Source organism: Nannospalax galili, unplaced genomic scaffold (genome assembly GCF_000622305.1).
Source record: "Nannospalax galili isolate Female #2095 unplaced genomic scaffold, S.galili_v1.0 scaffold77, whole genome shotgun sequence".
NCBI classification, from domain to species: Eukaryota; Metazoa; Chordata; class Mammalia; order Rodentia; family Spalacidae; genus Nannospalax; species Nannospalax galili.
This window is the reverse complement of record NW_008341457.1, coordinates 1,104,995-1,127,885: the sequence shown is the minus strand read 5'-3', so window position 1 is coordinate 1,127,885 and position 22,891 is coordinate 1,104,995. Positions and strand designations below refer to the sequence as shown.

General features: G+C 49.5%; 1 protein-coding gene across 7 annotated transcripts in view; it reads left to right on the top strand.

Moving 5' to 3' along the window:
* The window catches only part of Catsperd (cation channel sperm associated auxiliary subunit delta), a 37,029-nt gene that overhangs the window by 10,861 nt on the left and 3,277 nt on the right, over nt 1–22,891 (top strand). For 5 of the 7 annotated variants that reach the window (XM_029565494.1, XM_029565490.1, XM_029565496.1 and 2 more), the window contains 12 exons: nt 908–1,021; nt 4,083–4,166; nt 7,070–7,220; nt 8,407–8,502; nt 9,333–9,415; nt 11,391–11,567; nt 12,677–12,790; nt 13,027–13,116; nt 14,863–14,924; nt 15,858–15,936; nt 16,531–16,583; nt 18,369–18,443. In XM_029565494.1, the coding sequence (XP_029421354.1) occupies nt 908–1,021; nt 4,083–4,166; nt 7,070–7,220; nt 8,407–8,502; nt 9,333–9,415; nt 11,391–11,567; nt 12,677–12,790; nt 13,027–13,116; nt 14,863–14,924; nt 15,858–15,936; nt 16,531–16,583; nt 18,369–18,443 (1,178 nt within the window). The remainder of the gene's footprint in view (nt 1–907; nt 1,022–4,082; nt 4,167–7,069; nt 7,221–8,406; nt 8,503–9,332; nt 9,416–11,390; nt 11,568–12,676; nt 12,791–13,026; nt 13,117–14,862; nt 14,925–15,857; nt 15,937–16,530; nt 16,584–18,368; nt 18,444–22,891) is intronic. The other 2 variants (XM_029565493.1, XM_029565495.1) reach the window with 2 other exon arrangements.

Genomic DNA, 22,891 nt, shown 5'->3' with positions numbered 1-22,891 from the left:
CACTGAGCCACGCCCCCAGCCCCTCACTGGGGATTCTAGGCTGTCACTCTACCCTGAGTCATGCCCCATACAACAGTTAGTTGCATGCAAGTTTTCATGCAAACATAAAGTCATTTTTCCATTTTTCTGAACTAACTACCCAAAGACAAGACTTTTTTTGAGATGGGGTCTCCCTGTAGTCCCAGCTGTCCTGGAACTCACTATGTAGACCAGGCTGGCCTTGAACACACACAGAGCCGCCTGTCTCTGCCTCCCAAGTGCTGGGATTACTGGCGTGTGCCACCACACCCGGCTGTATACAAGTATTTTATCTGCATGTATGTAACCACCTGTGTGCAGTCACATGGAGGTCAGAAGAGGAGGTCGGATTCCCTTGAACTGGAGTTACAGATGGTTGTTAGCTCCCATGTGAGTGCTGGGAACCAAGTTGGGTCCTCAGTGAGAGCAGCCAGTGCTCTTAACCACTGAGCCAGCTCTCTAGCCCCAACCTTGAAGTCTTGATCCTCCTGCCTCCCCATCCTGAGTGCTGGGAAGACAGGCTTGTGCCTCGTTAATATGGTGCTGGGGATGGAATCCAGAGCTTCGTGCATAGTAGGTGAGTCCTCTACGCACTGAGCTACAAGCACTGTACACGCTGAGCTACATACACTCTATATACTGAGCTAAAAGTATTCCAACAACTGAGCTACAAGGACTCTAACAGAGTTACAAGCACTTTATCTACTGAGTTATAAGCACTGTGCCCACTGAGCTTCACACACTCTACACACTGAGCTGTAAATTTACTCTGTACACTGAGCTATAAGACTCTGCCTGCTGAGCTTTACAAACTCTGCATGCTGAGCTACAGGTCCAGCTCCACTTTCCTCTTTTGAGGAGACTGTCTTCTGTATGTTATTTTCTCTAGGAAATAACCAATAAGCTTTTTGCATATTTCCGTGGAGATCAGCTGGCTAACACTGTTGTGTATTTCTCAACTAATGGAGGATTCAGCTTCCAGATCCTTGTGGATGAAAGACAGGTATGTGCAGCTGACAAGAGAAAAATGGGGAGGGGCAGGAGGAGGTGGAGGAGGGGGTTGAGGAAGAGGAGGAAGAGGAGTGGGGAGGGGAGAGGGAGGAGGATGGGGAGGCAGAAGAAGAGAGAGGGAGCAGGAGGCGGAGGAGGAGGGGAGGAGGAGGGGGAGGGGGAAGAGGAGGGGGCAGGGGGAGGAGAGAGGATGAGCTTGAAAGGTATCTCCCCTCCCTGGAGTTGTGCACACAGTTAATGGTTGCTTCTGAGGAGAGACATTTTCCTAAGTAGTGCAGCAGTGCTAAGTTACCCATGCTTCTGAAAATTACCCCATCACTCATGCTCCTGTAAGCAATACCAAGGACACTCATTGGGTCCTAAAATAGAAGAGGACCCGCTGGGAAAAGGAGGGGCTGAGCAGAACTTGGAGCAGAACAAGACAGGGTAACACGGGACATGATCAAAAGACAATATACATGTATGAAGATGTCATCACGAAACCCAGTTTTGTATAATTAACATATGCTAATAACATTGTAATGTACAGATATAAAAGATCTGTGGTCCCAGCTACTCAGGGGCTTTCTACTTGACCATAGAAACTTGGGACCAGGTGGGCAGCATAGTAAGACTCCATCTCAAAATATAGACAGACAGACAGACAGACAGACACCCCATAGGACTGCAGGAATTACCTGACAAATGGTGAACAGGTCTCGTTAAGGATCTAATTGTCCAGGAGATTCTGGAAATTCCATTATCAAAGAGGCTGGCTCAGGAGCTAAAATTTATTCAAGGGACAAAAGGTTTTACAACCATAAAATCAAGGCACTGTGAATGGATCACTTGTGAAAGCCTGGAGCCAGGCAAAGTCCTCACATGAGACTATGATCAGAAGCCAGTGCCAACCTGAAGACCACTGCCATTAGCAGCTGTCCTAGCACCAGGACGGCAGAGCTGGGTCCCTCCAAAACCTATCCACACAGGACCTCAAACTATGCCTCTCTTAGGCTTTCTGCAGTTGCTATAACAAAATATCCAAGACTGGCTGATAGATGAGGAAGAGAATGTCCAGTTGAGGTATGGACACACACACCAGTGACCTTAGAACTTGGAAGGCTCAGGTAGAAGGATCTAGAGTTCAAAGCTATGGAGCGAGACCCTGTTGCAAGAAAATAGAGCAAAACAGAACAGAAAATCACTTCTAACATTTCTAGATGCTGGGCAGTTCCAGTTCAAGGTACCTGCAGGATCAGGGTTGTAACAGCTACTGTCTGCTTCCAAGATGACCACACTCTACTGCCAACACGGCCACCTTCTACAGCCAAGATGGCTGCCCTCTAATTCCAAGATGGTCCTCTTTGATTCCAAGACAGCAATTTTCTTTTTTAAAATATTTTATTATTTTTATTTTATGTGTATGAGTGTATTGCCTGCATGTAGGTAGGTGCACCTGTGTTGTGCAATGCCCATGGAGGTCAGAAGAGGTCGTCAGATCCCCTGGAACTGGAGTTGCAGACAGTTGCTATCCATCATGTGGATGCTGGGAATCGAACTCTGGTCCTCTGCAAGAGCAGCCAGTGCTTTTAACCGCTGAGCCCCAAGATAGCTACTTTCTAATTCCAAGATGGCTGACCTATAATTCCAATATGGCTACTCTGAAATTTCAAGATGGCTGCCCTTTAATCCCAATATGACTGTCCTCTAATTCTATTCTTTCTAATTCTGAGACGGCTGCCCTCTCCCTCCAAGCCAACATCCTGAGACGGTGTCCACAGAAGAATATACATATGGCTTAACAGGAAGGGAGGGAAGAGCAGGAGTCATGATGGGCCAGAGCAGACAAACCCTGTGGTTCTCACATGACCAAAGAGCAAAAGCACAGACCTCACTGAGAGGAAAGCTGTGCTTTGAGTGCTGAGTGTCCGCCAAAGGCTCCTTTGGTGAGAGTTTGGACCCCATGCACTGCCCAGATGTGGTGCTCTTGAGAGGTGATCAGTTTGTGATGCTCTGACCTCATTAGTGGAGTCACCATTGATGGGTTCACAATTTGATGGCATTATTGGGAGGTAGTGGAAGCTAGGAGGGGGACCTACTTGGAGGGAGTAGGCCACTGAGAGGGGTGTGCCCTCAAAAGATGCAACTCAGTGCTGGAGAGTTGGCTCAGTCCCAGGGGATCCGACAGCCTCTTCTGTCTTCCGTGGGCATTTCACAACACAGGTGTACTTATCTACATGCAGGCAATACACACATACACATAAAATAAAAATAATAAAATATTTTTTAAAAAAGAGATATTGCTGGGTGTGGTGGCACACGCCTTTAATCCCAGCACGCAGGAGACAGAGGCAGGCAGATCTCTGTGAGTTCAAGGCCAGCCTGGTCTACATAGTGAGTTCCAGGACAGCTGGGGCTACAGGGAGACCCTGTCTCAAAAAGACCAAAAAAAAAAAAAAAAAAAAAAGAGCAGTGCAGCTCATCATGAGCCCCTCCAGCTCGCTCGCTCTCTCTCTCTCTCTCTCTCTCTCTTTTAGTCCAGGCTGATCCCAAAGTAACCACTAAGGATGACTTGAACTTCTGCTCCTCCTGCCTCTGCCTCCTGAGTGGTGAGGTGGAAGGCATGTGCTACCACACCTGGTTTGTGTAGTTCTGGGTATGGAAGTCAGAGTTTCATGCATGCTAGGCAAGCACTCTACAAACCAAGCTATAACCCCAGTTCTAGGATACTTTTCTATTCAGTCAAACTTGAGACAGGGGATTGGACGGGGACTCAGTGGATAAGAGCCTTTGCCGCTCTTGCAGGGGTTTGGTTCCCAGATCCCAGCAAGGAAGACGGACAGTCTTTAGGACACTTCATGTCCTCCCCAGGGAGCGCCTGTTGCTCACCTTCCTGTTAGGTGTATTGTGTGCCTAGAGCCAAGAAACAGAGTTGAAACCAACCTTTCCTTTATTTGAGCTGAGGAAATAACCTAAGCTTAAATTCTCAGGTAAATACAAAATGCTGTAATGTCTCACACAGTAAATCTGCTATCAGTGTACATGTATGTGCTATTTTCTGTTTGCTTCCTTAGAGACATTTGACAGGAACAGTGGAAGGCATTTTCCACTTCCACTCCCTGTCTCAGATTGGGGTGTTCACATTCAGAAACCAATCGGTGAGTAGCCTCTTCAGAGATCCAGATCAGAGCAGGGTTAGGACAGAACTCTTCACGTGAGCTCTTTTGGATTTCTTAGTAACACAGTGTGACATGGGGTCTCCTATAGCCCAGATTGTCTTTGAATTTCTGATTACTTCCACCTGTACATCCCAAATGATGGGAGGACAGGTGAGCTCCACCACGCTGAGCATGCAGGTAGCTCGTCAGACCTCAAATGCAATTACCTTTTCGTTCCTTCACTCACACACTCATCCAACCATCCATCTACTCATTCATCACATTTACCCATCCACACCTTGAACCACTTTCATGCACCCACCCAACCATCCACACATACATCTAACTCACCATCCGCCCCATCCCCCCACCTACCATCCATCTTCCATCAAACCATCTACCCACCAATCCTCCCATCCATCCACCAATCCACCCACACCCACACATTCACCTATCTAACCACCTACAATCCGTCTATACAAACACCATCCCATCCATCCACCCATCCATCTATTCATTCACCATCCATTTACCCAGCAATCTACCCCAATCCACCAACCCATACACTTACCGATCCACCCCTCCATCCATTTGCCCACCTAATTAGCATTCCACCCATCCACTCACCTATATACCCACCCATCTATCCACCAACCCATCTCCATCCATTCACTCATCCATGCATCCATCCATCATTCCATCCATACACTCATCCATTAACCCATCTATCTATCCAAACATTCATCCTCACATCCATTCATCAAACCACCCATTCATCCATTTATCCATCCACTCATCCATCCACCCATCCACCCACCCACCCGCCCAACCATCCATCCATCCACTCATTCACCCACCCACCCACACACCCATCCGTCCATCCACTCATCCACCCATTCATCAGCCCATGAATCTATCCATATATCTACAAACATATCCAAACATCTCACAGTCCCTCACTGGGGGATTCTAGGCAGGATCTGCTCTGCTCTGCCATCTCAGCCCCTTACTAAGGGTCATGACTTGAAACATCACAGAGTGACACTGGTCTCTCAGTCCATGTTGTATCGCTATAACCAAATGCCTTAGACTCAAGACTTTTGAAGAACAGAAGGGTTTGGGGATCTTGGCTTAGGGGTTGAGGATTCTGGTGAGTCCTCAGGCTGTGTGGTCATGTTGCAGATGGCACCTTGTGGTAGGTGCTTGTGCAAATGGGCCAAACACACAGAACAGCCTTGCCTTCTAACTACCTGCTCTTTTGGTAACCAACCCAGTCCAAAGAGACCTGCCGCATGCCCTTGAGATGAGCAATGGTCCTATTTTGTTCCTTTGTCTATTTTACTTTATTTTCCGTGTGTGAGTGTGTGTGTGTGTGTGTGTGTGTGTGTGTGTGCATTTTGGAGTGTGTGCACAGGCACATGTGCATGTGTGTGCACATTAGACCTGACTAGATGGCCAGTGAGCAGAGATTGTCCTGTCCATGCCTGCCATGTGCTGGAGTCAGAAATACATGTCACACCCTGACTTTAAAAAATTATGTAGTGGCCTAGAGAGCTGGCTCAGTAGTTAAGAGCACTGGCTGCTCTTCCTGGAGACCCAGGTTACATTCCCAGCATTCACATGGTGCCTAACAATCATCTGTAACTCCAGTTCCAGGGGATCTGACGCCCTCTTATGGCCTCCATGGGCATTGCACACATGGGTGCACTCGCATGCAGGCAAAACACTCCTACACCTAAAATAAAATAAATAAATAAATAAATAAATGTAAATTCAAAAACTTATGTGTAAGCCAGGCATGGTGGCACACACCTTTAATCCCAGCACTTGGGAGGCAGAGGCAGGCGATCTCTGTGAGGTCCAGGACAGCTGGAACAGGACAGCTACTCTCAAAAAGACATCGCCCCCCCAAAAGTATATATTTGTATGTTTGCGTGTGAATGAATTTAGCATGTAAGTGCAGTGCCCACAGAGACCTGAAGAAAGAGCAGATCCCCTGGAGCTAGAGTTCCAGAAGTAAAGGGTTTCCTTGGGAAAGCAAGAGGTACTGAGTTCATCCTCAGATCACATGGTTGGGCTGGAGAGATGACTCAGCTGTTGAGAACATTGGCTGCTCTTCGCTGGCAGCTCTTCCAGAGGACCTGATTTTCATTCCTAGCACCCATGTCTGGTGGCTCACAACCTCCTGTAACTCTAACGCAAGGTGATTTGTCGCCCTCTTCTGGCCTCCACAGGCACCTGCACTAATGTGCACACACACACACACCCAACACACACACATGTACCTTAGGCCAGGTATGGTGTTGCATGTGTTTAACCCCAGCACTTAGATGCAGAGATAGGTGGATCTCTAAGTTCAAAACCAGCCTGGCCTACACAGTGAGATCCTGTCTCAAAAACCAAAATATTTTTAATACTAATACTAATAAAATATTGTCTAACACAAACCTTTAATCCCAGCACTTTTTAGGCAGGGCAGATGGACCAGTGGGAGTTCCAACCCAGCCAGGGCTACAAAGTGAGACCCTGTTTGAAACACACACACACACACACACACACACACACACACACACAGAGATAAAATCTTTTAAAAAAAACCCCAAACATTAACCATTACATCTCCTTTAGATTCTGTGATCATGCTGCTCCCTGTGAGCTGGGCTGGGCTCAGTGCAGAACAATCCCTGACCTCTGCCCATCATACCAGGAGCTCCCCAAGTCTTGACAGCCACAGAAGTCCCTAGATATCACCTGGCAGGCACCCCCAGGAGTTCCTGTCTCCCCTGCTTCCCCATTGAGAAGCACATGCCTCAGTAGACTTAAGGGTGCTAGAAGGTTCCAGAATGGACTGAACAGCTATCTGAACTTGTATCAGGGGGAATCAGCTGCATTTTGTATCTCAGGCAGTATTCATCTACTCCGATCACCCCCTGAACCGCAGTTGGGGGCAGTTCTTCGAGCAACACGAACAACTTGACATCATCCAGAGCCCAGGCCAGAGGGGTTTTCTGATCTTCTGGAATCAGACCAGTTTGTTTGTGTCCCCCAACGTAGGTGAGCTACTCTGCTAGGGCCTCAGCCAGTTCTGATAGATTTGTGCTGGGAACTGGGCATGGTGGTGCACACCTTTAATCCCAGCAATTGGGAGGCAGAGGCAGGTGAATCTCTGTGAGTTCAAGGCCAGCCTGGTCTACATAGAGTTCCAGGTCCCAGCTGGATCTACAGGGAGACCCTGTCTCAAAAATACAAAAAAAAAAAAAAAAAAAAAAAAAAAAAAAAAAGATTTGCACTGGGGACCCTGGATCTTGTGTTTATATGCGCATGAGAAGGCCAGAGGTTGCCATCAGGGTCTTACTCAGTTGATCTCCATGCCATTTTTTGGTATATAATCTCTCACTAAAACTGGAGCCCCTCACTGGGGGACTCTAGGCTGTCACTCTACCCTGAGCCACATCCCCCAGCCCCTCACTGGGGATTCTAGGCTGTCACTCTACCCTGAACCACGCCCCCAGCCCCTCACTGGGGATTCTAGGCTGTCACTCTACCCCGAGCCACGCCCCCAGCCCCTCACTGGGGATTCTAGGCTGTCACTCTACCCTGAGACACGCCCCCAGTTCTAGGCTGTCACTCTACCCTGAGACACGCCCCCAGCCCCTCACTGGGGATTCTAGGGTGTCACTCTACCCCTGAGCCACACCTCAGCCCCTCACAGGGAGATGCTAGGCAGAAGTCTGCTGAACCATGCCCAGGGCTCTCTTCTGTAGTGTTTGATGCAGCATCACCAAGTTGACCAGGCTGGTCTTGAAGTACTGGTCCTTCTGCCTCAGCGCCCCTGAGAGCTTCAATTGCAGCTGTGCATCTTCGCTCGCAGCCTCCCGTTATCCATTGGTTGATGTGAGAGATTTGCCCCTATGAATGGTCACTCCATAGGTATGCCCAGGATCATGAGCCATCTGTCTTATGATTAATTCAGTTGACATTTTACACAGCTGTTACTAAGGCGACTCAGGGGACCCCACTTTCCCCAAGCCAGTGTGACTTTTCATGTTTTGAATTCCTACCCCAGCTCTGAATTTATCTTTTTGGTCTTTCAAACAACAAACCAATCAACAGACCTAGGAACCAAGTGAGGGCAGCAGGCAGGTTGGGGGGCAGGGGAAAGCCCCTGGTCTCTGTGGTGTGCACCCACTTTTGTAGTGTACCCACATGTCTCATGACTTATCTGTCCGTCCCCTCCTAGGCCAGTTTGTGGACACAGTACAGTTGCAAGAAGGGCAGACCATCGTGCTAGACTCGCTCACCAACAACAACATCACCATCCACTCCATCGCCTTAAGTGGGTGGCACATCTGTGGGTGGCTTGCTCTATCCACTCCCCCCCCCACCTCCCCTTTCATCCTTCCTTCCCTACCTATGTGGACATTGGCTGAGGTCCCACTGAGTGTGTGTGTGTGTGTGTGTGTGTGTGAGAGAGAGAGAGAGAGAGCGAGAGAGAGAGAGAGAGAGAGAGAGAGAGAGAGAGAGAGAGAGATTGACTCGTTTACCTGTATGCCATTGGTCCAACCTTGGCCACATGAGATTGGTTGAGGCTTGTGTGCATGTGGTTGGATGAGAGTAGGTGTTATTTTCTGGGATTAGGTGTTTTGTGATTGGCTGAGGTTTGGTTGTGTGTGACTGGGAACCGTTTGACTGGATATGCTGGGCTAAGGTTTGGCTGCCTGTGATTGGTCAGATTGTGTGTGCCTGGCTTGTGTGCTGCCTACCTCGGTTGTGACTCCCAGGCTGGAACTTCCAGTTCAGGGACAGCTGGGGGCTGTGACCTGAGTTTCTACCTTGCTGTGCAGCCTTACAATGAGGCCTGATTCATTCTTTTCCTTTTTTTTGTTTATTTGATTACATTCCTATGTGGGAGGCTGTGTGCGTGTGTGTGTGTGTGTGTGTGTGTGTGTGTGTGTGTGTGTGAGCATGTGTGCCACAGAGTTGCTTGTGGGGATCAGAAAACAGCCCTCAGAAGTCAGTTTTCTCCTCCTACCGTGAGGGTGCTGAGAATGGAACTCAAGTTGTCGGGCTTGACGACAAGCCCCTTTACATACTGAGCCTTCTTACCCGCCTATTCGTCTTGGTCCCGGGAACTGACGTCATTTTGCCTTTGCTTTCTTTTCCCAGATGAGAATGAACTGGGGGTGCTGACCCGGGAGGATCACTTGTACTACGGAAGCCAGGGATACCTGCGCACAGTTGTCATCCAAGTGTGTTAAAGTCCCTACTCAGTGGTTAGGATGTGGTGCTTGCTCTCTGGTCACACCCCTGAAATGTTTTGTTTGGATTTGTTTTGTATTGGGGCAGGGTCTCCTGTAGAACAGGAAGGCCTCGAACTCCTCATGTAGCTGAGGCTGACAGTGAACTTCTGATCCTCCTGCCTCCACCTCCCAAGCGCTGGGATGACAAGTGTGTGCCACCATGTCTGGTTTTGGGGGGTGCTGGGATGGAGCCCAGGCCCCTGTGCATGTTAGGTGAGCAGCCTATGAACTGAGCATAGACATTGCTCATTTATTCTTTTTGGGGAGGATTTTTTAAAAAAATTTTATTTGTATGAGTGTATTGCCTGCATTTCTATGAGTGCATCCATGTCATGCAATGCCATGGAGGTCAGAAAAGGGCTTCGGATTCCTCTGGAACTGGAGTTAAGGACAGTTCGTAGATGCCATGTGGGTGCTGGGAATTGAACCCAGGTTCTCTGCAAGAGCAGTCAGTGCTCTCAACTGCTGAGCCATCTCTCCAGCCCCTCGGGGGGGGGGATATTTTTGAGACAGAGTCTCCCTGTAGACTCAGCTGGCTTGGAACTCACTATGTAGACCAGGCTAGCCTCAAACTCACAGAGATTTGCCTGCCTCTGCCTCTTGAGTGCTGGGATTAAAGGCGTGCGTCACCATACCCGGATGCTCATTTAGTCTTTTTTTTTTTTTTTTTCTTTTCTGGTCTTTTTGAGACAGGGTCTCCCTGTAGCCCCAGCTGCCCTGGAACTCACTATGTAGATCAGGCTGGCCTTGAACTCACAGAGATTCGCCTGCCTCTGCCTCCTGAGTGCTGGGATTAAAGGCATGTGCCACCACACCCGGCCACTCATTTAGTTTTAAAACCAGTTTAATCCCAAATTCCTGTCCAGCCAACGTCTCCATAAAATAAGGCTGGGGAGATGTTTCAGTAGGTCAAACGCCTGCTATGTAAGTGTGAGGACCTGAGTTTAATCCCAAAACCACGTTAGAAAGATAGTGTGTGCCTGTGACCCCAGAGCTTGGGAAGTGGGGACAGGGCTCCCTGGGGTTCGCTGGCCAGCCAGCCTGTCTGACCTTGTGTGTGTGTGTGTTTGTGTATGTGTGTTTATGTGTGTGTGTGTGTGTGTGTGCGCATGTGCGTGCCCATGCCTGTGGCATAGCACATATGTGGAGCCCAGAGGACAATCTTCAGAAGTTAGTTCTCTCCTTCCTCCATGCAGGTCCTGGTCATCAGGTTTGGTGGAAAGCTCCCTTAACTCACTGAACCATCTTGCCAGCCCCCAATACATAGATTTTAGTTGATGTACTTGGTCACTCTGAGTGGGTCACTTCAAGGTGTTTGTGCAGTGTGAACACAAGTGTGGAACCTGCACACTCATGCACATGTGTGATGAATATAATTTACAAAAATTTGCTAGGTGTGGCAAACCACACCTTTAACCCCAGCACTCAGTGGCAGAGGCAGGCAGATCTCTGTGAGATCAAGGCCAGCCTGGGCTACATTGTGAGTGCCAGGTCAGCTGGGACCACAGGGAGACCCTGTCTCAAAATAATTATTATTTTAATATTATCTATAATATTATTTAATTATTATTAACAGTATTTAATATATATCATTATTTATAATATTATTTAATATATATTATTAATAATTATTTTGAGACAGGTTTTCCCCACAGTGGGGGCTGGCCTGGAACTCACTGTGTAGACCAGGCTGGGACTACAGGTGTGGCCCACCATGCCCAGCTTTAAAAAAATTTTTTTTTAAAGAAAGGGATGGGCATGCTGGCTCCATACGTCATCCTAGCACTCACCAGATCAGAGGGAGGATTGCTGTGAGTGCAGGCCATCCTGGGGTACAGAGTAAGACTCAAAAAAAACAAAATAAAAGAAAGTAGAAAAATAGACACAAAGTGACAGAGGAGTCCATCTCAGAACTCTCCCTCAGCTGATGGAGCAGCCCTTCTGGTCAGAAGACACGGCTATCATGTTCGAGAGTCCTGGGATGCTGGAGGTTCTGATCCCCGTTCCGGACACAGAGTTTCTTGCTTTTGACTTCAGGAAGTGCACTGTGAACATCCAGGCAGTGCTCATGGACCCTAGCCTCCAGATGAAGCCCTGTAACGTAGGTGACACTCCCTGCGAAGCTCCATCCCAATGCCCTGTTTGTTTTATTTTTAAATATTTTATTATTTTTATTTCATGTGTATGAATGCGTTGCCTGCATGTGTATACATGCCCCCCATGTCATGCAGTGCTTGCAGAGGTCAGAAGAGGGCGTTGGATTCCCTGGAACTGGAGTTATGAACAGTTATTAGCCTCCATGTGGGTGCTGGAACTGGAACCTGGGTCCTCTACAAGAGCAGCCAGTGCTCTTAACTGCTGAGCTATCTCTCCAGCCCCTCTGGTTGTTTTATTTTGAAGGTGGGAGCTGGTGGCACTGGGGGTGCAGCAACAGGCCTCATGTAATTTGAGGTCAGGCCTCACCAGTAAGCCCCATCCTGAGCCCATCTCTGCTTTGAAGAAGGAGGTAAAATGAGGGAGAAAAGTCAACTTGAGCTAGTGATGGAGGTGTGGACTGTCCAGTTAGGTGGGCCACAGAGGAAGACAGGTTTCAAATCCCAGTCCAGCCTGGGCAACTGAGCAAGACCCTGTGTTAAAGTTAATACAGGGGCTAGTGGCATGGCTCAGAGCTAAAGTGACAGCCTAATATCCCCCAGTGATGGCTGGGGGCGTGGCCCAGGTATAGAGTGACAGCCTAGAATCCCCAGCGAGGGGCGGGGGTGGGGGCTCAAGGTAGAGTGACAGCCTAGAATCCCCGTTAGGGGCTGGGGGCGTGGCTAGGGGTAGAGTGACAGCCTAGAATCCCCAGTGAGGGGCTGGGGGCGTGGCTAGGGGGTAGAGTGACAGCCTAGAGTCCCCTGTGAGGGGCTGGAATGTCAGGATTAGAGCGCTAGCCTAACATATTCCAGGGCCTGGATTCAATACCTAGTACTAAAAAATAGTACTAGAGAGATGGAATTGCTGGAAATGTGGGGTGGGGACACTTGTAGACATTGGGGTATCTGAGGACACAGACTTAGCACAGAAACTAGTGGCGGGGAACCCTGGTGTGTGCTCCAGAATGGTCAGGAGGTTCCATGCCTGGTGCCCTGGCGTCCCCCCACCTCCTCATCTTTCTATGGAGCTGGCTGTGTAGGGCACCTGTCACTCCTGTGTCGCTTGCTGAAGCAGGTTGAGCTTCTGGAAGGCCCCCTGGAGAAGGAAATGTACACCATTGACATGAACAGCAAGCTGGATCTGTCTGCCCAGATTATCCCTAGGCCCAGAGAGTCCCCAGTTCCTCTGGTAAGTGAGGTCCCTGCTCTCCCCGCCCTCCCTATACATTCCTGGGCACCCCCCATCCAGTCTTGCATCCCTCAGCCCTGCATCCTCCAGCCCTGGTCCCTCAGCTCTGAAGCCACTGTGGGTGGCCAAGGCAGGGGCAGTGTTGGGCACTTGTGAACTCGGGTTTCCCAGCTTGGGGTCAACAGGGGTTCCGTGAGTAGCTGTCACCTCAGAGATGGCTCTGTGTCATGCCCCAGGTGATGGTCAGCAACCCTCACTCCCTGGGAGTCCAGGCATCCATGGTGGAGTTCGGAACGACCTTTGATGGCAACTCTAAGTACAAACTGGTGAGTACCCTGACCAAACCAAACTCCCAGCTGGCACCTTTGTTCTGGGTTTGTTTTTGTGATGGTATCTCCCTCTGTAGGCCAGGCTGGCCTTGAGCTCTCACCATTCTCCTGCCTGGGCTTCCCAAGGCTGGGTGAGAGGAGTGGCCACCACGCCCCACCCAAACCCCAGCACATCCTGTGTGTTCTGGAAGGACCTTCCTCCCGTCCACATTCCTTGCACACCTCCTACCCATGATCCCCAGGGTGACACAGGGAGGTACTACCTACCTGTGATGTCACCGGAGAGGCTGTGAAGTCAGGTCCCGAAGAGACACCTGGGGTCTAATGGCCAGTTCCCAAGAATGAGGAGCAGGCTGGAGTTAGTGCAGGGGACCCCAGGGAGAGCCAGAGACTTCACAGGACAAGCAGGAAGTGACAGACACAGGGCCCAGGACAAGTATCAGGAGGGACATGAACCACAGTGTGGTGGGCTTCTGGAAGGTTCTGGAACACAGAGCTAGGACAGACTGGGCTGGACAGGTGACAGACAGTGTCCCCATTACCACATTCCCCTCTCTTGCCAACTCCCACCCTGACTTGGGAGGCATCTGTGCATATCCTGCTGCAACCCATTGTCTGTCTCTCTGTCTCTATCTCTGTCTCTGTCTCTCTCTGCCTCTCTCTGTTTCTCCATCTCTGTCTCCCTGTCTCTTTCTGTCTCCCTCTGTTTCTCTATCTCTGTCTCTGTGTCCCTCTGTCTCTGTCTCTGTCTCTCTGTCTCTCTATCTTGCCTCTACCTCCCTCTGTTTCTCTGTCTCTGTCTCTCTATCTTGTCTCTCTCTGCCTCCCTCTGTTTCTCTGTCTCTGTCTCTCTCTTGTCTCTCTCTCCGTGTGTGTGTGTGTGTGTGTGTGTGTGCGTGGTGTATGTGTGTGTGTTTGTGTGTTTGTGTGTCTCCATGTTTCATACCACATGTGTGTATGGGATGTGTGTGTGCTCTCTATCTTGCCTCTTCCTCCCTCTGTTTCTCTGTCTCTGTCTCTCTATCTTGTCTCTCTCTGCCTCCCTCTGTTTCTCTGTCTCTGTCTCTCTCTTGTCTCTCTCTGCCTCCCTCTGTTTCTCTGTCTCTGTCTCTATCTTGTCTCTCTCTACCTCCCTCTGTTTCTCTGTCTCTCTCTTGTCTCTCTCTGCCTCCCTCTGTTTCTCTGTCTCTGTCTCTATCTTGTCTCTCTCTACCTCCCTCTGTTTCTCTGTCTCTCTCTTGTCTCTCTCTGCCTCCCTCTGTTTCTCTGTCTCTGTCTCTATCTTGTCTCTCTCTACCTCCCTCTGTTTCTCTGTCTCTCTCTTGTCTCTCTCTGCCTCCCTCTGTTTCTCTGTCTCTGTCTCTATCTTGTCTCTCTCTACCTCCCTCTGTTTCTCTGTCTCTCTCTTGTCTCTCTCTGCCTCCCTCTGTTTCTCTGTCTCTGTCTCTATCTTGTCTCTCTCTACCTCCCTCTGTTTCTCTGTCTCTGTCTCTTTCTGTCTCCCTCGGTTTCTTTATCTGTCTCTCTGTCCCTCTGTCTGACTCCCTCTGTCTCTCTCTCTGTCTCTGTCCCTGTCTCTCTCCTCTGTCTTGTTTCTCTGTCTCTGTCTCGATGTCTCTTTCTCCTTGTCTCACTTTGTTTCTTTCTGTCTCTCTGTCTCCCTCTGTCTCTCTTCTCTGTCTCTCTGTCTCTGTCCCTGTCCCTGTCTCTTTGTCTCTTTCTCACTCTCTGTCTCTGCTACAGGAAATTCAGCTCAAACAGCAGCACCTTTTGGGCAGAGCAGATGGAAACTTCACCACCATCAGGTGAGTGCTGTCTGTAGTCATGTGCCTGAGGCTGCCCCTGTCTACTCGGCTGCCAGAGCCACTTTTGGAGACACAGTTTTGTTGGATCCCAGCTCAGGACAATGCAACAGAAACATGAACAGTTGCCTGCAGGGACTGGGGATGGGGCAGAGCTCACCTACCGAGCACAAAATTCTGGGTCCATCACCAGCACCCCACAAACTGGGAGTAGTGGCTTCCTATTACCCCAGGAATGGCAGTTAGAGGCATGAGGATCAGGACTTTGAGATCATCCTCAGTTCTATACAGAGTTTAAGGCTAGCTTGAGGATAGCAAGCTGGCCGGCTGGCCGGATGGATGGATGGATGGATGGATGGATGGATAGGATGGATGGATGGATGGATGGATGGATGGATGGATGGATGGATGGGAGAATGGATGGAGGAATGGAGGGATGGATAGGTGAGTGGCTGGGTGGATGAATGGTTGGGTGGAGGGATGGATGGATGGATGGATGGGAGAATGGATGGAGGAATGGAGGGATGGATAGGTGAGTGGCTGGGTGGATGAATGGTTGGGTGGAGGGATGGATGGATGGAAGGATGGATGGGTGGGTGGATAGGTGGGTGGATGGAAGGATCATGGATGGGTGGGTAGATGGATGGAGGGGTGGGTGGAGGATGGATATATGGATGTATGGGTGGATGGGTGGATGGGTGGACAGAGGGAGGGAAGAGGAAGGGATGGATGGAGGGGTGGATGGATGGGTGGGTGGATGGATGGATGGAAGGATAGATAGATGGATGGGGGAATGGATAGATGAATGGGTGGATGATAGAGGGATGGACAGATGGGTGTGTAGTAGATGAATAGTTGGTGGGATGGCTGAAGAGTCAGTGACTTCCCCATGATCACTATAACACAGATTCCCCCCCTTGTTGCTTTGCCTTACAGCATGAAGCGAAATGCCATCTCTGCTTTGACTGTGGACATAGCTGACAAGGAGATTTCATGTGTGGACCTGAAGCCTCTGGTATGCCCAGAGCTTTGCTCTTCGACATTCTGATCTTAAGTTCTAGGCCAGGCCCCACAGCACTGGCTAGGCCCTTGTTCAGTATTCAAATGAGTAATGCTGTCCTAGTTGCCAGGTTACTGCCTCCCACTGTTGGCCCTTAGGGCTACCCTGTGACTCAAATCCTCCCAGTAAGTGCTATTTGGTCCTCATTACCCCAAACTGCCTCTGGCCTATGGGAAGAAACATCACTTCTAGATGCTTCCAGAGAATTGAAAGCAACACAACTCCATGCAGTAGCTTGTGCAGACACCATCACAGACATATTATTCCTGTGTCAAAGCGGGAAAAACTCAGGCACATTCAGTCAATGGACTTTTACTGGCTCAGGGAAAGGAACAAGCTCATACACATGCTGTAATGTCAATCAAATTGCAAATTCAGTCCAGTGCTTGAAGAGTTCATCTTCAGGCAGGAGTGGAGAGGCACCTTGTCAAGATCACACCATTTCCTTTCCACCCCCTCCTGTGGGAATGCGTCCTGGACAGTGTTGCACAGTGGCAGGCCTGCCCAGGCTTTCCTGCAGCACATGACCGCCCCCTGTGTCCCCTGCAGTCCACACTCATCTCGATTGGCTGTGACCTGAAAAAGAAGATCACCGTGCAGAAGTAAGAGCTGTGAAGCCAGCGGGCAGGGAGTGGGGTGGGGGCCACACGGCCATAGTGAGGTAACATCATGGGGCAGGGAGTGGGGTGGGGGGCCACACGGCCATAGTGAGGTAAGATCATGGGGCAGGGAGTGGGGTGGGGGGGCCACACGGCCATAGTGAGGTAACATCATGGGGCTGAATTTCCCATATTCTTCACGATTCTGTAATAAGAAATGAGCAGCCAGCATGGCAGCACAGAACTGTCAAACCATCACTTGGAAGCAGAAGGAGGATTTCCAAAGTTCAGGTTCATCCTGGGCAATATAGCAAGTTAGGGGCCAGCCTGGGCTACATGACATCCTCTCTCAAAAGCCCCTCACTGGGGGATTCTAGGCTGTCACTCTACCCCTGGGCCATCCCCCCTAGCCCCTCACTGGGGACTCTAGGCTGTCACTCTACCCCTGGGCCATCCCCCCAGCTCCTCACTGGGGACTCTAGGCTGTCACTCTACGTAGCCCTGGGCCATCCCCCCTAGCCCCTCACTGGGGACTCTGCACTGTCACTGTACCCTGGACCATGCCCCCACCCCCTCACTGGAGACCTAGACTGTCCTCGCAGTAATTGACCTACTCTTCCAGGACTTACATTACTCACTTATCATTTCATCACCATGGATCCCTCACAGTTCACATTCCACTCACCCCACCCCCAAAGAGTGTCATCCAACCCACACTGCTGCTGTCTGGACCTCACTGTGGAGCCAAGTCAATTTGGACTCCTGATCCTCCTGCCTCCACTTTTCAAGTTTCTGGCATGGTCCCCCATGTGAGACTACAACTTCTATTCCATTTTATTTATGTGTGTGACTGTGAGTGTGAGTGTGTGTGTGTGTGTGTGTGTGTGTGTGTGTGTGTGTGTGTACACATAAATGCAGGCAACTGAGGAGGCCAGAGAGGATGTTAGATTCCTTGGAGCTGAAGTTCCAGGTTTTTGTGAGTGAAATGTGGGTGCTTGGAATAAACCTGGTTTTCTACAAGTCCAGTATGCACTCCTAAGCACCGAGCAATGTCTCTAGACCCATATTTTTTTCTTTTTTTGATACAGGGTCTCCCTATAGTCCCAGAGACTCCATAAATAGCCCAGGCTAGCTTTCATCTCACCTAGAACCACCTGCCTCTGCCTGCCGAGTGCTGGGATTAAAGGCGTGCACAACCATACCTGACTCTAGGCATATAATTTTTTTTGTGTTTTTTTTTTTGTTGTTGTTGTTTGTCTTCTTGAGACAGGGTCTCCCTGTAGCCCCAGCTGACCTGAACTCACTATGTAGACCAAGCTGGCCTTGAACTCACAAAGATCCGTCTGCCTCTGCCTCCCAAGTGCTGGGATTAAAGGCGTGTGCCACCATGCCTGGCTAATTTTTTTTTTTTTTTGGTCTTTTTGAAGCAGGGTCTCCCTGTAGCCCCAGCTGTCCTGGAACTCACTAAGTAGACCAAGGTGGTCTTGAACTCACAGAGATCCGCCTGATTCTGCTTCCCAAGTGCTGGGACTACAGGCATGCACCACCACGCCCAGCTGTAGAGACATGTTTTTTTAATAAGAAAAATTGAAGCAAGATTAGGAATCCCCCCCTCAACAGCATTGCCTTGGGCATTTCTCACACACCCCATCCCAGACAGGTTGGGGTCTCCTGGCCTTTCCAGTCTTTGCCCTAGGCCAGGTACCTGCGTCCTCCCTCCTCTGTGTCGACTTCCCAGCATCCACTTTCTCCTCTGCTCAGCCCACTTCTGTTTCCTCTCACTCACAGCAAAATCTCTGCCTGTGCCATGGGAATCCTGGATCCAGTGGATCTGCAGGGAAACTACAGTTACATCATTGAGAAGTAAGCGGCGGGCAGCTATCCCCAGTTCTCTGCAGACCCCAGGACAGGGAGGAAGGATCTAGAATTGGTGTCTGGACAAGAGAGTCTAGGGTGTGAGGGGCCAGGTCACAGGAGCCAGGGTAATGCGTGTGGGGCCAGGGTGTGGGGTAGGGATGCAGCCTTCCACCTATGTACCTGGCACAGGTGTGCCTTGCCGTGCTGGGCCCTGGAACTTGTATTTTGTTCAATTTGGACTCTTGAATCAAAGACAAGCCTAAATCACTGGACCAAAGCCAAGGTTAACAACAGGGCTCCTAAGTTTGTGAGGAGTGGAAAGCTGTAAGTCAGGTTGCGCTGCCCAAGAACTTGTCTGATGCTATAACAAACTGGTTTAGCCTTAGGAGATTTAGAGATAACGTTATGACTCACAGTTCTGAAGGTTATAGTCTAAGGTCTATCTCTGAGCCACACCTTCAGCCCCTCACTGGGGATTCTAGGCTGTCACTCTACCCCTGGGCCACGCCCCCAGCCCCTCACTGGGGAGTCTAGGCTGTCACTCTACCCTGAGCCAGGCCCCCAGCCCTCACTGGGGACTCTAGGCTGTCACTGTACCTCTGAGCCAGGTCCTCAGCCCCTTTTATTCTCTCCTGTTATATTTATTTATTTATTTATTTAATTTTCCATGTTTGTGTGTTTTGCCTGAATGTATGTAAGTGCACCTGTGTTGTGCAATGCTCATGGAGGCCAGAAGAGGGTGTCAGAAGAGGGTGTCAAATTCCCCCAAACTGGAGTACAGGCGGTTGTTAGCTGCCATGTGGGTGCTGGGCACAGAACCTGGGTCCTCTCCAAGAGCAGCCAGTGCTCTTAACTGCTGAGCCAGCTCTCCCCTTCTATCTTCTTAATTTTTGAGACGGGGGTAGGGGGGTGGTTTTTTTTGGGGGGGCTGTCTCCCACAATGCAGTTCAGGCTGGCCTGGCACTCTCTCCCTCCTGACTCAGCCTCTTACATAACTGCTAAGTCCCTGACCAGAGTTGCTATGGGATATTCACATCTATGAGTTTGGTATCCACAGAAGGATCTGGAGCAATCTCTGATGAGGCTGAGGGAGGACTGTAGACAAAGACACAAGGAGAGACAGGCACTGACTGACTGAATTTTTTTTTTATGTATTACTTTTATATTTTGTGTATCAATATTCTGCCTGCATGTAAGGGCACCTGTGCCATGCAATGCCCATGGACGTCAGAAGAGGGTGTTGGATCCCCTGGACCTGGAGTTATGGACGGTTGTTAGCCACCATGTGAGTGCTGGGAACTGAACCTGGCTGACTGAATGATTTTTTAAAAAAATATTTTTATTTATTATTTTTTTATTTTATGTGTACAAGTGTATTGCCTGTATGTTTGTGAGTGTACCTGTGCCATGCAATGCCGCAGAGGTCAGAAGAGGGCTTCGGATTCCCCTGGAACTGGAGTTAAGGACAGTTTGTAACCACCATGTGGGGGCTGGAGAGATGGCTCAGTGGTTAAGAGCACTGACTGCTCTTGCTGACTGAATGATTTTTAAAGTATATTTGTTCCATTTTATTTATTTTGTGTATGTGCATGCCCCACTGTGCGTATGGAGTTAAGAGGACAACTTGCAAGTGTCAGCTCTCTCCTTCCATCCTGTGAGTCCCAACGATTAAACTCAGGCCATTGGACTTGGCAGCAAATGCCTATACCCAATGAGCTCTCTCACTGGATGTGACTCATTGATTTTTCTTTTTTAAAAATATTTCCTTTGGGGGGGGTGGAGAGATGGCTCAGAGGTTAAGAGCACACACTGCTCTTGCAGAGGACCCAGGTTTGATTCCCAGCACCCACATGGTGGCTACAAACCGTCCTTAACTCCAGTTCTAGGGGAATCACGTCTGAGGCATTGCACGATGTGGTACACTCACATATATGCAGGCAATACATTTGTACACATAAAATAAAAATAATAAATAAAATATTTTTTAAATTTTCTGTTTATGTTTGTGTGTGTGTGTGTGTGCGTGTGTGCCATGTGTGTGGGGGGGGTGCATGGAAGTCAGAAAGAGTATTTGCGCCCCTGAAATTGGAATTACAGGCCGTTGAGCCTCCTGACATCAGGTCCTCTGCAAGAACAGCAAGTGCCAAACCATCTCTCCAGCTCTGCCTCACTGATTTAAAAAAAAAGTGTGGGGCTGGAGAGACGGCTCAGCAGTTAAGAGCACTGACTGCTCTTGCAGAGGACCAGGGATCAATTCCCAGCACCCACATGGCGGCTACAAACCACCCTTAACTCCAGTTCCAGGGGATCCGAAGCTCTCTTCTGACCTTGCAGCACTGCATGACATGGGTGCACTCACATACACTCAGGCAATACACTCATACACATAAAATAAAATAATAAACTGGATGTGGTGGTGCACGCCTTTAATCCCAGCCCTTGGGAGGCAGAGGCAGGTAGAGCTCTGTGAGTTCAAGTCCAGCCTGGTGTACAAAGTGAGTTCCGGGCCAGCTGGGGCTACAAGGAGACCCTGTCTCAAAAAAGACCTAAAATAAATAAATAAATTAATTAATTAATTAAAAAATTTAAAAATAAAAAAATAAAACCGGGCATGGTGGTGCACTCGGGAGGCAGAGGCAGGCGGAGCTCTGTGAGTTCAAGTCCAGGCTGGTGTACAAAGTGAGTTCCGGGCCAGCTGGGGCTACAAGGAGACCCTGTCTCAAAAAGACAAAAATAAATAAATAAATAAATAATTAATTAATTAATAAAAAATATACTTAGCCAAGCATGGTGGAGCATGCCTTTAGTCCCAACACTCCAGAGGCAGAGGTAGGTGAATTTCTGTGAGTTTGAGGCCAGCCTGGTCTATATAGCTGAATCCCAGGCCAGCTGGGGCTATAGGGAGACTCTGTCTCAAAAAGACAAAAAAAAAAAAATTATATATATATATATGTATATGTATGTCACTGTTTGGGGGCTGGACAGAGAGATAGTTCAGTGGTTAAGAACACTGGCTGCTCTTGCAGAAGATCAGGGTTCAGTTCCCAGCACCCACATGGCAGCTAACAACCATCCCTAAATTCTAAGGAATCTGATAACTTCTTCTGGCCTCCATGGGTCTTGTACCCACGTGGTGCACTTACGTACATGCAGGCAAGACACTCATAACCATAAACTAGAAGTAAATATTTGAATAAAAAGTCACTGTGGGCTTGGGGAAGACCTGAGTACTGGCTGAGGACCTGAGTCCGTCCCCAGATCCCACGCTGAGTGGGGTGGTGTAGGCTGCTCATCTCCTCCCTCCCTCCCCCAGGGAAGCCTACAGCCCGGTCAGCCGCGAGGGAGAGGCCAAGAGCGACCTGCTGGTGTTTTACGAGTACAAGGAGCTGGGCTGTCCCCGCCTGGTCTACTACGACACCCCGTGGAAGCCGGTGGTGGAACTGTATGGCCCCTGTCCTGAGCCCGGCCCGCAGCGCCCGCCCTCCACCCTCAGTGCACAAGTCCGCGTCCCTCTCCTGTCCTTTTGTTCCGCTCAGGCTGCCACAGACATAGACATTTGAGTGTCCCCAGTTCAGGACCCAAAAGTCAAGGCCGGGGTGCAGCAAGGGCTGGTTTCCCATGAGCCTCTGCTCTGCTTGCAGCTCTATGCCACGGATTTTTTTTTTTTTTTTTTTTTAGCCCCAGCTGTCCTGGAACTCACTATGTAGACCAGGCTGGCCTTGAACTCACAGAGCTCCGCCTGCCTCTGCCTCCCTAGTGCTGGGATTAAAGGCCTGTGCCACCACCCGGCTTCCCTTTTTTATTTCTATGCAGGCCTTGAACTCACTATGTAGGCCAAACCTTTCAGCCTCCCACGTGCTGGGATCACAAGTGCACCAGCACCTGGCTTGCACCCTTTCTTCTGCTATGGTCTGTATTTTCTTTTTTTGTTTTTTTAAATATTTTATTTTTATTTTATGTGTACAAGTGTATTGCCTGCATGTATGAGTGCACTCGTGTTGTGCAATGCCGCAGAAGTCAGAAAGGGGCTTCAGATTCCCTTGGAACTGGAGTTAAGGACAGTTTGTAGCAGCCATGTGGGTGCTGGGAATTGAACCCCAGTCTTCTGCAAGAGCAGTCAGTGCTCTTAACCGCTGAGCCATCTTTCCATCCCATGGTCTGTATTTTATAATGCCTCCCTTCATCCTCTTTTCTCCTAAATCCATCCCACCTGGTGCCATGTGTGGGTTTCCATGAACAGTGGTTGGGTTTTGCAGGGTGAGCAGGAGTTTGTCTGGCAGATCGCTAGCAAATACAAAACCAAAAAATGCAAAAGGACTCCCAAGTGCCAGGTGCAGTGGCCCACACCTGTCATCCCAGCACTCAGAAAGCTGAGGCAGGGAGATTTCAAGTTTGAGGCCATCCTGGGCTACATAGCAAGACTTTGTGTGGAAAAGAATATTTTATTTTACTTA